Source organism: Bufo bufo, chromosome 2 (assembly GCF_905171765.1).
Source record: "Bufo bufo chromosome 2, aBufBuf1.1, whole genome shotgun sequence".
Classification (NCBI taxonomy): domain Eukaryota; kingdom Metazoa; phylum Chordata; class Amphibia; order Anura; family Bufonidae; genus Bufo; species Bufo bufo.
In genome coordinates this window covers 679,012,936-679,024,956 of record NC_053390.1, presented here as the reverse complement: position 1 = coordinate 679,024,956, position 12,021 = coordinate 679,012,936, and the positions used below count along the sequence as shown (strand labels likewise).

Genomic DNA, 12,021 nt, shown 5'->3' with positions numbered 1-12,021 from the left:
TGGCCTCAGGTGAGCTCACCACCTTTGCTTTTTTCGATTCATAACTTATAGAAGGAATAACCCCTTAGTGACCAGCGTGTTTTGGGCCTTACTGACCAAGCATTTTTCTTCCTTTTTTCATTGTTGCGTTCCAAGAGCTATAACTTTTTTTATTTTTCCGTCTATATAGCTTTATGAGGGCTTGTTTTTTGCAGGACAAGTTGTAGTTTTTAATGGCCATTTTGTGGTACACATATGTAGTGTCCCACTACGTAACGGTGGGCACTACTAAGGGTCATGTTGCCCCACCTCCTGTGGGAAATTGCTATTGTATTTTATATTGCATTGTAATGTATAATTTAATGTTATTTCCTGTGTACCAGGCCTGCTAGGGGTGTAGTATATATAGTTAGGCCCAGACAGGGAAGAGTTAGTTCAGTCCAGTCCAGGTGGCTAAGTAGCTCAGTCTAGCCTGCCTGAAGTCCTGAGTAAGCAAAGCTCAGAAGTTAGTCCAGGAGAAGAGGTTCCCTCCTGAAGTTATCCTGCATCTTACAAAGTACAGAGCAGTGCTAATTTTAACCAGCAAAGTAGAAAGCTGTAAGGCAGAAGGCTATTTGCAGCAAGTGGATTCATACCTGAGGAAGGTTCCCCTCCCAAGGATAAAGCCAGCTATTAGGCATCCGGGCCTTGGAGAAAGTCAGACAGGATTCTGCAGAAAGTACAGCCTAATCTGTGAGTTTATTCCCTCTGAGTTATCTTGCTAGGATTTTACCTGTCATTTATGTCACGCCTGCCTGATACCATTATCCTGCATATGGAACTTTATCTGAAGCCTGTAAATAGTTGAACTGTTCAGTAAAAAGGAGTTCTGGTTCACTACAACTGTGTGTACCTCAATTATTCCTACAACAAATTGGTGTGCCACCGTTACAGGCACTGGCGTCACGAACTATAAGGGATCTTGCCACCGGCACACTAAACTTCCAACACCCAGGGCACCTCACCTACCACCCGGCCTGGTCCCTATATACAGAGAGTGCCCCAGAGGATCCATGTGCCAGCCTCTCCATCACTGCTGTACGCCTGCCCAGGGTCTTCTACAAATTGTAAGTACCAAGAGTAACCCTCGGTCTGCTAACTGACCCCCGTGACCTCACATTCGCTTACCCTGCAGGACTGGCGTACTGCACATAACTTTCTGATTAACTTTTATTACTCTTTCTGGGAGGGAGATGGGAAAAACAGCAATACTGCCACTGCGTTTTTACGTTATAAATTTTATGGTGTTCATTTTTCAGTATAAATAACATAATATCTTTATTCTCTGGGTCACTACGATACAGTGATACAAAATACATACCGTTTTTTTTTTCAGTTTTACTACTTTTTTGCAATAAAACCCCTTTTTTTTTAAGAAAAAAATGTTTTTGCATTGCCGCTTCCCAAGACCCATAACTTTTTTATTTTTATTTATATAGAGTTGTGTGAGGGCTTGCTTTTTGTGAGACAACTTGTATTTGTCATTGGTATCATTTTGGAATAAATGGCGCTTTTTGATCGCTTGTTATTACGTTTTTTCGGTGGCAACTAAGAATAAATTAGCAATTCTGTCTTTTAAAAATTTTTTTTTATGGCGTTCACCGTAGAGGATAATTTACATGATATTTATGTAGTCTGGGTCGTTACAAACGCGGCAATACCAAACATATGGGGGAGATTTTTTTTTGCAATCATGACTATTGTTCATGACAACTATGATGGACCTGTTTCTCAAATAATCTGGATAAATACCTTTGACTTATTATGGGATCCATCAGGATTCCGGCAGGGATTCAGTATTTCTCATGGAAAGAATAGCACTAGAGACTGTGCTAATTTTTGTCAAATATGTATATTATGGACTGCCCAACAATAAGAGCATAAAGCAAATACAAGGAAAAGGAATGTGTCATCAGAAAATGGCCTACTTAAATCATGATTTTATGTTAAACATATATATATTTTTTTTACATTTCTGGTGAGGGCCGGATAGGATGCGGGTGCTTTGCGGAAAAATGCACTAGTGCAAAGCGTTTTAATGCGTTTTGCACGCGTGTGAGAAAAATCGGCATGTTTAGTACCCAGACCCGAACCCGGACTTCTTCACAGAAGTTCGGGTTTGGGTTAGGTGTTGTGTAGATTTTATTATTTTCCAATATAATATGGTTATAAGGGAAAATAATAGCATTCTTAATACAGAATGCTAAGTAAATTAGGGATGGAGGGGTTAAAAAAATTAAAAATAAAAATTAAACTCACCTTATCCACTTGTTCGTGCTGCCCGGCTTTTCTTCTTTCTTCTTCTTTGATGACCTGGGGGGAAAAGGACCTTTGGTGACGTCACTGCGCTCATCACATGGTCCATCACCATGGTGGTGGATTCTGTGATGGACCATGTGATGAGCGCAGTGACGTCACCAAAGGTCCTTTTCCTCCCAGGTCATCAAATAAGAAGAAAGAGGACAAGCCGGGCAGCGCGAACAAGTGGATAAGGTGAGTTTAATTATTTATTTATTTTTTAACCCCTCCATCCTTAATTTACTTAGTATTCTGTATTAAGAATGCTATTATTTTCCCTTATAACCATGTTATAAGGGAAAATAATAATGATCGGGTCCCCATCCCGATCATCTCCTAGCAACCATGCGTGAAAATCGCACCGCATCCGCACTTGCTTGTGGATGCTTGCGATTTTCACGCAGCCCCATTCACTTCTATAGGGCCTGCGTTGCGTGAAAAACGCACAATATAGAGCATGCTGCGATTTTCACGCAACGCACAAGTGATGCGTGAAAATCACCGCCCATGTGCACAGCCCCATAGAAATGAATAGGTCCGGAATCAATGCGGGTGCAATGCGTTCACCACACGCATTGCACCCGCGCGGAAAACTCGCCCCTGTGAAAGAGGCCTAAGGGAGAGCTTTCTAGGCATGCTCTGTGACCTGTGCCGAGGTCAGGAGGGAGCTGATAAGCTGTGATATCACCTATTGTGAATGTTTATTTCTGTGTTATCTATATAGAGGTATTACTTGCCATTGTAATTCTGCCGGTGATTATAATAATAGCTACTGAAAAGTTATCTATACAGAAAAGTTAATCATGACCTATTATTAGGCCTAGTGGCCAGTGTGAAATTTGCAGGATTACCAGTATATACTTTTTTTTTATATCTGGATAATGACATGGAAAAAAAATCAGCAAAAATTCTAAAATTAAGTTTAACATAAAAATGTGACTTTTCTGTTGACACATTTCCTTTAATTCAGGTGCTCTGTTCAGACCCTCCAATTGTACCCATTTTGATGGTACAGGACTGAAATTTTTCATCTTTTATCATGTATGAACATGGCATCTGAGGGATACAATGATAGGAAGCGGCGCTATCACAGCTCCCTGTCATTGCACCCGCTACTTATAAAAAAATGCGCTTCGTGACAAAGTAATTAGTCACAAAGCAGATTTTTGGGTACAATTCGGCGAAGCAACGAAAACAAGTTTTCCAAAACTTCACTCATCTCTAGTCGCCACCTACATCCTGAAAACAAGGAGCATATTCCCTGATATGCTTAGCATCTTAGCACGTGTAAAAGTTTTTGTGTGTATATGTGGTGGAGGCTTGTACCATTTTCATTTTGAAATGTTGGAGTGTATGACAGTTTGTTGTGTAAAATTATGTGAACATTACAATATAATACAGACCGAATCCTTGTATAGCTCCTCCAATGAGCTGTGCGTCCATCATTGGATCACAGTTGGGGTTTGGAAATATTGTCCCCTGGACCTGCTGATATTTTAAAATATAAAGAATAATTACACAAGAAAACAAGGGAGATTTCACAGTTTAAAATGAACAAAATACATCTAAACAAGAATGGTGCACTGTTTCTCTATGGTACATTGGTTAAGCATAGCCCACACAAAATCTAGCTATCGCAGTTGAAACAGATACTATAGCTCTCACACTGGAGACTTTCTCTAGCTGTCCCATTAGTTGACATGGTGGAACAAAGTAGGGAATAGTAGGAAGGAGTAGCCATTAGCAAACTACATTTTCCAAAGAGGTAGGACATCTATAAGGCCATCAAGGCATCTAATTCTCTAGTGGCCATCTTCCATTTTCTGTATTAATTATGCAGGCACTTAAGAAATCGGATTCAATCCTGTGTAACACCTTCATCATGCAACCATTTCCCAGCCAGAGATGACCACGGAGTGGTGAGTGCATGAACAGCTGCTGGGTCTGTAAAGTGGCAGTGCCGTCCAAAACAGGAGGGACATGCCATTTATTTTATGTCTGATAGGGGTCTTATCTGAGGTCTAATGAAGAATGAGTGTCTGATCTGAGGTCTGATGATGGTCTGATCTAAGGTCTAATAATGAATGGGATCTAATTTGGGGGTCTGATCTGAGGTCTGATAAGGAATGGGGTCTGATCTGAGGTCTAATGAGGAATGGGTGTCTGATTTTAGGTTTGATGAGGATTGGAGTCTGATGAACAATTGGTGGTCTAATCTGATAAAAAAACGAAAAAACAAAACAAAAAAAACCCCCTCAGATAGCATCCAAGAAAGGAGCAAGCTCCTTCTCATACAAAGGCAGACATAACCATTATCTCAGTCTCACAGCAACAGTATATGAAGAGACCTGAAACCACACCCAGCTCCACCTTGCTCACACCTTAACCCCATGCACACCAGAAAGGAAGGGCAACAGCCTAAAAGGGAAAGAGCTCACGCATGCAATACAACTCGTTGGCACCAGCAACCAGCATGTTCGGCAAAAGTGTCACGGCAAACTACCACCAAGCCGTGACAGGTAGTGTGTCAGAAAGAAAAGTCATAGGCCTACTTGAAGAAATGAGTTAATATTGGTCATTCCATTTATAAAACTATAAATATAAAATATAAAAAAGCAGCCACTATCATGAGGAACGGAGAGCTACACTAATGGTATCCTACCTATGCTAACAGGGTATCCTGCCAGAGGTGTTACAATATTGTCTGCTACATAACTCTAACACCAGGAACCATTTATCTACAGTTAATTTGGATGCAAATCCCAATTTTGATAGAAAAAATAGAAATTAGGGGCCTAAATGGTAGTGTTAAAGGGGTTACTAGGTTACAACATTGTTTAGTGGATTCACAATTCATATTATTGTGAAAACCCTTCTGTGTACTCTATATCTTGCAATCGGTTTATTATTAGAATGACAGATGGACGGACAACTATCCATTACTTTACTGATTACTGACCTTTACGCGAAACACTCAGGAGTATAAAAGCCAAAGAAAGGTGTACGTGTAATTTACTAGAATAATGGAAAACATTTTAGAAGTGCAAATAAAAAAGTGCAGTGGAGCATAGCAGTCAATGCGACATTTGCCTCCATTGCTTAAAGTACATTATACCAATCACAGTTGATTCTTAACATGCTGAGAAAGGTAACTACAATGTCACATTTACATCTGTATTAATACATTTACATCTGCATAAATAACCCGCAATGTAACATGGAACACTTATTCCATTACAATGCGCAATTAAATAATTAAAGTGGCGTGGCTACAGAATCATTGGAATGCCATCCAAATAGTGACTGCTATGCACGGTAAATTCAGCTGAGTGAGGGGCAGCTTTATGGGCTATGTATGGCAAAGTAAGTACTCCATATATAACACTATTTTCTAACATCCTGTGAGAGTCCAGATTTTAAACTAAAATATATTATAAAGTTATTCACTTTTCAGTATTTTGTTCACTATCCCCATAATGCTACATCCATACAACCCCTTTAACGTAGAGGTGTACATATGGCCCCAGCTGAACATGTCACATGTGAAAGCTGTAAATGTGTGAGCTCTTAACTTACAGGGTCTCTGAAGTATTAGATTTTTCCAAACGCAAAAAGACCTTGGTTGATGACTTTCCAAAGAACTTTATACATAGGATACATATTATGGGGATCAGCCATAAAACCAATAGCCTACAAAATCCTAAATGGTATGACAATAGATGATATATATATATATATATATATATATATAAAAAAAATCATAGATATGTTCTGAGTTATGCAGAGATGTCAACAGTAATATAAGCAGTATGATCAACAATAGAAGCCCACTGCAGACAGCATAAATTAACATTGCAATATCTTGTCTAAAGCACACTCATATGTACAAGCATCTTGCTGGTCTAGACCCATAAAGTCAAAATCCTGGATAAGAAAGTAATACACCATAATGGAAGGATACCATGCCCATGATGTCTTCTGATGCTAGGATGGATCTAACTCAGAACCCAAGAGGATCCTTCTCCTTGTTGTGTTATATATGACGTATGCTGTACTGATGTTAGTGGGAACTGAAGCCATTACAATATGGCGCTGCCACCTAGATGTTTACATAGTTCACATACCAAAGGTTGTAAAATAGTGCACAATGCGCAGAAGCTAAATGTTATCTCTTTCTTTGTTTATGTATTCTAGACAATGGAACAATGCCACGAGCCTCAGGGGGGATGCCCCCTCTTATGTACATATATACTGCTTAACTGCATCTAATAAACGAGAACTGCTTTGACCCTGCCTGATATCAGTGCTGTTTCTTCCATGCATATAAAATCTTAGGATTAAGACAATTTGGAGCAGTAGAGAAAATACATTTGGCTCTGATTAAGAGCAGCTTTAACAGTTTGGTGCCCAACGTGGGGCTCGAGAGAACGTAACATTGGTAGCCGACGTAGATGGCCTCCGAGACCTAATGAAAGGAACTTCAGAAGGGGACTGCGGCCCCAAGAGAGGGTAAGAAAGCTTGTTTTTCTTGCCTGCCTCTCGTTGCTTTGTTTCGCTAAGTCACGGCTGTCTGTTCTGCTGGATGATGGTTACACTGTAAGCAGCTTTGGCTGATGTTGAAATCTCGAGTCCTTAGAACCTTAGATTGAGAAGGAAGATTTTCTCTACTGTGGATACTTCTTTTCTGTGTTTTTGTGTCAGGCACCTTCACAGTTAACAACTAAGCAGAGCAAGATAAATTCCCTGGCAGGGGAGGGGAGCTCAAGGAGCTCCGGGGAGGGGGGAGGGACTACAATAAATTTCTGCCTGAACTTGGGAATCTTTAGAGACCCTCCAGAGGCTGTGGCAGATGGATTAGTCCCGGTGTCACGGATGGTGTTGCAGAAAACTGGAAGTTATAAATAAACATCCGACTTGATCCCAAACTAAGGAACATATGGGTGAGCCCTATAAAACCCCTAGAGCTCTCCCTGACTGCTATGCCCATGCAAAGGTCTTTATGATAGACGATTGCATGCGCTCGTACCTCGACTGTGTTACACCTGAAAACCCTATAATAGTGAGGGGACACGACCACCGGCTCCCTGCACTTAATACGGGGGGAGTCAGGGTCACCTAGAATCAAGCCAGCACGGAAACACAAATAAAGGGAAAAGACTTATCTGAGGAATCAGCAGTTGCAACCTCCAGCAGTGAATACAATCCAGGAAGTAGTATAAACCGCAAAGTCAGGCAGTATGGGAGGGAATATAAAGGGAGGCAATCAGTGTAAAAAGGTGACAGCTGGGAGAAGGAAAAGAGATGACAAAGTGAAACCAAAACAAAGAACATCATGCAAGAGGTACAGAAGAACGTCTGTCAGACCTTCTCAGAGAGCTGGCGGTGACACCCGACTGGCAGACCAGATGTGGGAGCCAGGGAAAAATCCTGCCAGTAGAGGTGAGCCCTGCTTGTTGTTAAAAAGGGGGATGTGCCGGCTTTTTTGTATTATATACTTGTTGATTGTGTGTCTCCCCTGGGAGGAAGGGCTGTCAAGAGTCAAGTTCGGTTGTGACTGCCATCCATCTCAGGGAGTGTCGTGTCTTGTCTGTCTGTGTACCATGGGAGGTACCGTGTCTCTGTTGCCCGGTGAATATACCGACCCACAGCTGATGGCTGAGGTGTATGAAGGGAGACAGTGGGGGCAGCAGCTGTGAGTGGAGTGACATCACGATATTGGAATGTGTGATAGAGAGTACAATGTCTGCAATACTAAGAGATAATAACAAGGCAATGTGTGTGAGGTACTGAGTGTTTGTGTATGGAGCTCCAGAAAATATTATTTGTTAATAAGCTCAAAGACTTGTGTGTGTGTTAATGTATGGGAAATGCTTCTTTATGTCTGTTCTGTGTTGAATGTTATGTCTGTTATTTGTTATGTCTGTGAGCGAAATCACCTCTACTAATGACGAGGCCAAATTAAGAGTTAAGTCAAGAATGAAAGAAATCATCACAGAGACACAGGGAGGTGTGTGCTCTGGCTTTAGGCCAAAAAGGAGTGAAATTATTACAAAGTTTCTCACAGGAGTGAACACAGGACATTCAGCCTTCAATTTACAACATTCTTTTCTAGATATTATGAAAACCAATGCAAGCATCAACATGAAAATAATTAAGTATAAGAAATTTGGTTGGACAGAAATGTATGATGCTACCTTCCAAGATGGCGCTGAGAGACCCTACCGCACCCCCAGCAGCCATCTTAACTGAGGTAACTTCCTCACCAGTGGAAATCTTAACTAATCCAACGTCCGGCCACACACACACCCGATGGTGAACTGAATCCAGAGTAGAAAGAAAAGCATGTAGGGAAATAAAGGGTGGCTGAAAGATAACAAACTCACAGAATAGGCAGAAGTCTGGCTGTGAGTAGTGAGGAAAGTGTATAGAGGAGGTGAAGAGACAGAGAAAGTGGGAAGTATTGTTATGAATGTTATCATGATAATGTTAAATCACCTCTCCAACAGAGAAAGGAAAAAGTAAGTCTGCCACCCTATAATGGTCCTGGGAAATGGACCTACAGAGTCTGCGGGACCCAGAACCCAGATTGGAGAGAGAGTTGTGCTGCGTGTGGTACTCCTCGTCCACACCACACAAGAGGATCGTATTCTGTGTTGACCGTGCCCGGATCACTGTCCATCTCCACAGACACCCATGAGGCAGTGAGGACGACAGAAAGATAGGTGAGGGGGAAAAGTTAGACCAAGATTAGGAAACAGGAAATCCATTATCGGTGCCCCAATGATATCCCTTACTCTAGGTGATCAAGAAGTAGTCCCGTCCAGACAGTTGTGCACAGCAAATATGTCCTCCCCTGAATTAATCTCCACGGACACCCGTCCTTGTGTAGGAGTGGATGGGAAAGTAGTACAATGCCCTTTTAACAGAACCCATCCGTGTTAGATTTGCCCTTAACCAAAAAGTGCTTGCCCGGTTGCTGGTCAGTGATAACACCCCTTGTTGCCTCCTGGGTGCAGACTTGCTTGCAAAAGTACGTGCGAGCATCTCATACCAGGAGGACGGCACTACGAAACCAACAGGTGCCCTCAATGACCAGGAACTTTGTCAGTACTCCCAGAAGATAAGACGGAAGCCCTGCTTGCGGGAATGTCGGGCCATCTGTGGGCTACTGGACTCATGGATGTTGTCAAGCTTCCAGTCCCTCCTGTGGAAGTGGAGATGAAAACTGGTGTTCCACTTCCGAGGAAGCTGTTGTATCTCTTGAGTATGGCACAGTCAGATGCCATATCTCAAACAGTTCGAGACTTTAAAAAAAAATAAGGGGGGGGGGGTTATCAAGGAGATTGTATCCCCTTATAACACTCTTTTGTACCCTGTGAAAAAGAAAAGTGAGAAGGGCAAACCCATCCAGTACCGTATGGTACATGACCTACATGCTGTCATTGAAGCCACAGTTTTTAACACCCCCATTGTGTCCAATCCACACCTTGTTGGCTGAGGTTCCTGCTACCTCTACCCACTCCACTGTGATTGATTTGGCAAATGTTTTTTTTTCAGTACCACTATATCCAGAGGTTGTTCTCCTGCAATATGTTGATGACTTATTGTTCTGCTGCCCCTCCAGGGACATCTGTGTACAGGCTTCCCTGTCACTCTTGTCCTTTTAGGCTGATCATGGCTGCTAGGTGTCAAAAACAAAACTTCAGTTTTGCTGCATTACTGTTACCTTCCTGGGATTAAATATCTCACCCCAGAACGTAACAAAGCTGTGGAGGACATCCCTTTGCCCAGAAACATGAATGCACTGAGGACACTTTTTGGCCCTGTTTCTTATTGCAGACCTTGGATACGCATGTTTGATGCAGCCTCTTTATGGTTGTTTGTCCTTTAGTCCTTTCCACCTTACAGATGAGGTGGTAGATGCCTTTTACGCCAAAAGCTGGCAATTTTGTGCTCCCTGCACTGGGCCAGATCAGATTAATACATTTAGATAGTATTTTACAGAAGTGAATGGCCATGCCTCAGCTGTCCTCACCTAACTGGATGCCTAGCAACAACGCCATGTGTCATATTATTCAGCCCGTCTTCACCCCGTGGCCAGAGGTGCCCCTTTCTGCATCAGAGCTGTAGCAGTTGTACAAACCATGCTTGATAAAAGCTCTGAGATAGTCCTGAACCACAAAGTGACAGTGCTTGCTCCTCATGCTATTACATCTATCGTCATGCAAGTACAACCCAAAAATCTTTGCATCATGCAGTTGAGAAAGGCTGGACGGGCCGAAACGCGTCCTGTTATTACTTTGTAGTTACAATAAAAGAATATAACTGATTGAAAGCAAGAACGTCTGCTGGGACCTTTTTTGTTGTGTTTGCAGATGATGTCATGAGAGACAGCGGGATTTGACCATATGGTAAATCAGCCATTAGATAACTCAGATCATGTGCTCTTTGTGGATGGATTGAGGTATGGCCAGGATGGCAGATACTACACAGGTTGGGCAGTGGTGACTAAACAAGACACTAAAAAAGCATAGTCATTAACACCGCACATGTCTGCCTAAAAAGCAGAGCTAAGGGCTCTGGAGATGGCTTGCAGACAGGGCCGCTGATAGGCCAGTACAGCTGGCCCAGTTGTACCGGGCCCGGCTGGCAGGGGGGCCCGGGCTGCCGACTCCCGAGCCATTTTAATTTTTTTGCTGTCAGTGGGCTGGCTCCAGTAACAGCAGGCAGTGTGGGGGCGGCGCTCACTCACTGACGTCACACGCCTGCTCCTCCCACTAGGCGGCGCAGGCGCGTGACGTCAGTGAGTGAGCGCTGCCGTCCGCACTTGTTACTGGAGGCTGGAGGGTGGAGGGAGGAGGCAGGAGCTGAATGTAAGGTAGTATTTTAGTAAAGAGATGAGCGCTGTGCCTGTGCTAAAATTAAAGTTACTGTCTGCAGCCTGCACGGCTGCACCGATTTATTAATGTATACTACTGTGAGTGGCGGGGGGGGATCTATATGGATGACGTCATGACGGCACTGTTATAGGGAGGGCGGGGGATCCGTGGATGGCACTGTTATGGGGGGGGGGTCTGTCATGTGGATGACACTTATGGGGGGGGCCGGGGGGTCTGTGGATGACACTTATGGGGGGGATCTGTGGATGGCACCATTATGGAGGGGGATCTGTGGATGACACTGTTATGGGGGGGATCTGTGGATGACACTGTTATGGGGGGATCTGTGGATGACACTGTTATGGGGGGATCTGTGGATGACTGTTATGGGGGGGATCTGTGGATGGCACTGTTATGGAGGGTATCTGTGAATGGCACTGTTATGGAGGGGTATCTGTGGATGACACATAGCATAAGATGCTATATACGGTATGTGTCATCCACAGATCCCCCTCTATAACAGTGCCATCCACAGATCCCCCCATAACAGTGCCATCCACAGATCCCCTCCATAACAGTGCCATCCACAGATCCTCTCCATAACAGTGCCATCCACAGATCCCCTCCATAACAGTGCCATCCACAGATCCCCTCCATAACAGTGCCATCCACAGATCCCCTCCATAACAGTGCCATCCACAGATCCCCTCCATAACAGTGCCATCCACAGATCCCCTCCATAAAAGTGCCATTCACAGATCCCCTCCATAACAGTGCCATTCACAGATCCCCTCCATAACAGCGCCATTCACAGACAACCCCCCAG

The 12,021-nt window shown here is 43.3% G+C and overlaps 1 protein-coding gene across 1 annotated transcript in view; it reads right to left on the bottom strand.

The window, feature by feature from the left end:
* ANXA10 (annexin A10) overlaps positions 1-9,602 on the bottom strand; it is a 77,596-nt gene extending 67,994 nt beyond the window's left edge. Inside the window, exons 1-2 of the mRNA XM_040419896.1 lie at positions 9,486-9,602; positions 3,720-3,801 (exon numbers count right to left, since the gene is read on the bottom strand). Coding sequence (XP_040275830.1) covers positions 3,720-3,801; positions 9,486-9,602 — 199 coding nt within the window. The remainder of the gene's footprint in view (positions 1-3,719; positions 3,802-9,485) is intronic.
* Positions 9,603-12,021: the final 2,419 nt, after the last annotated feature.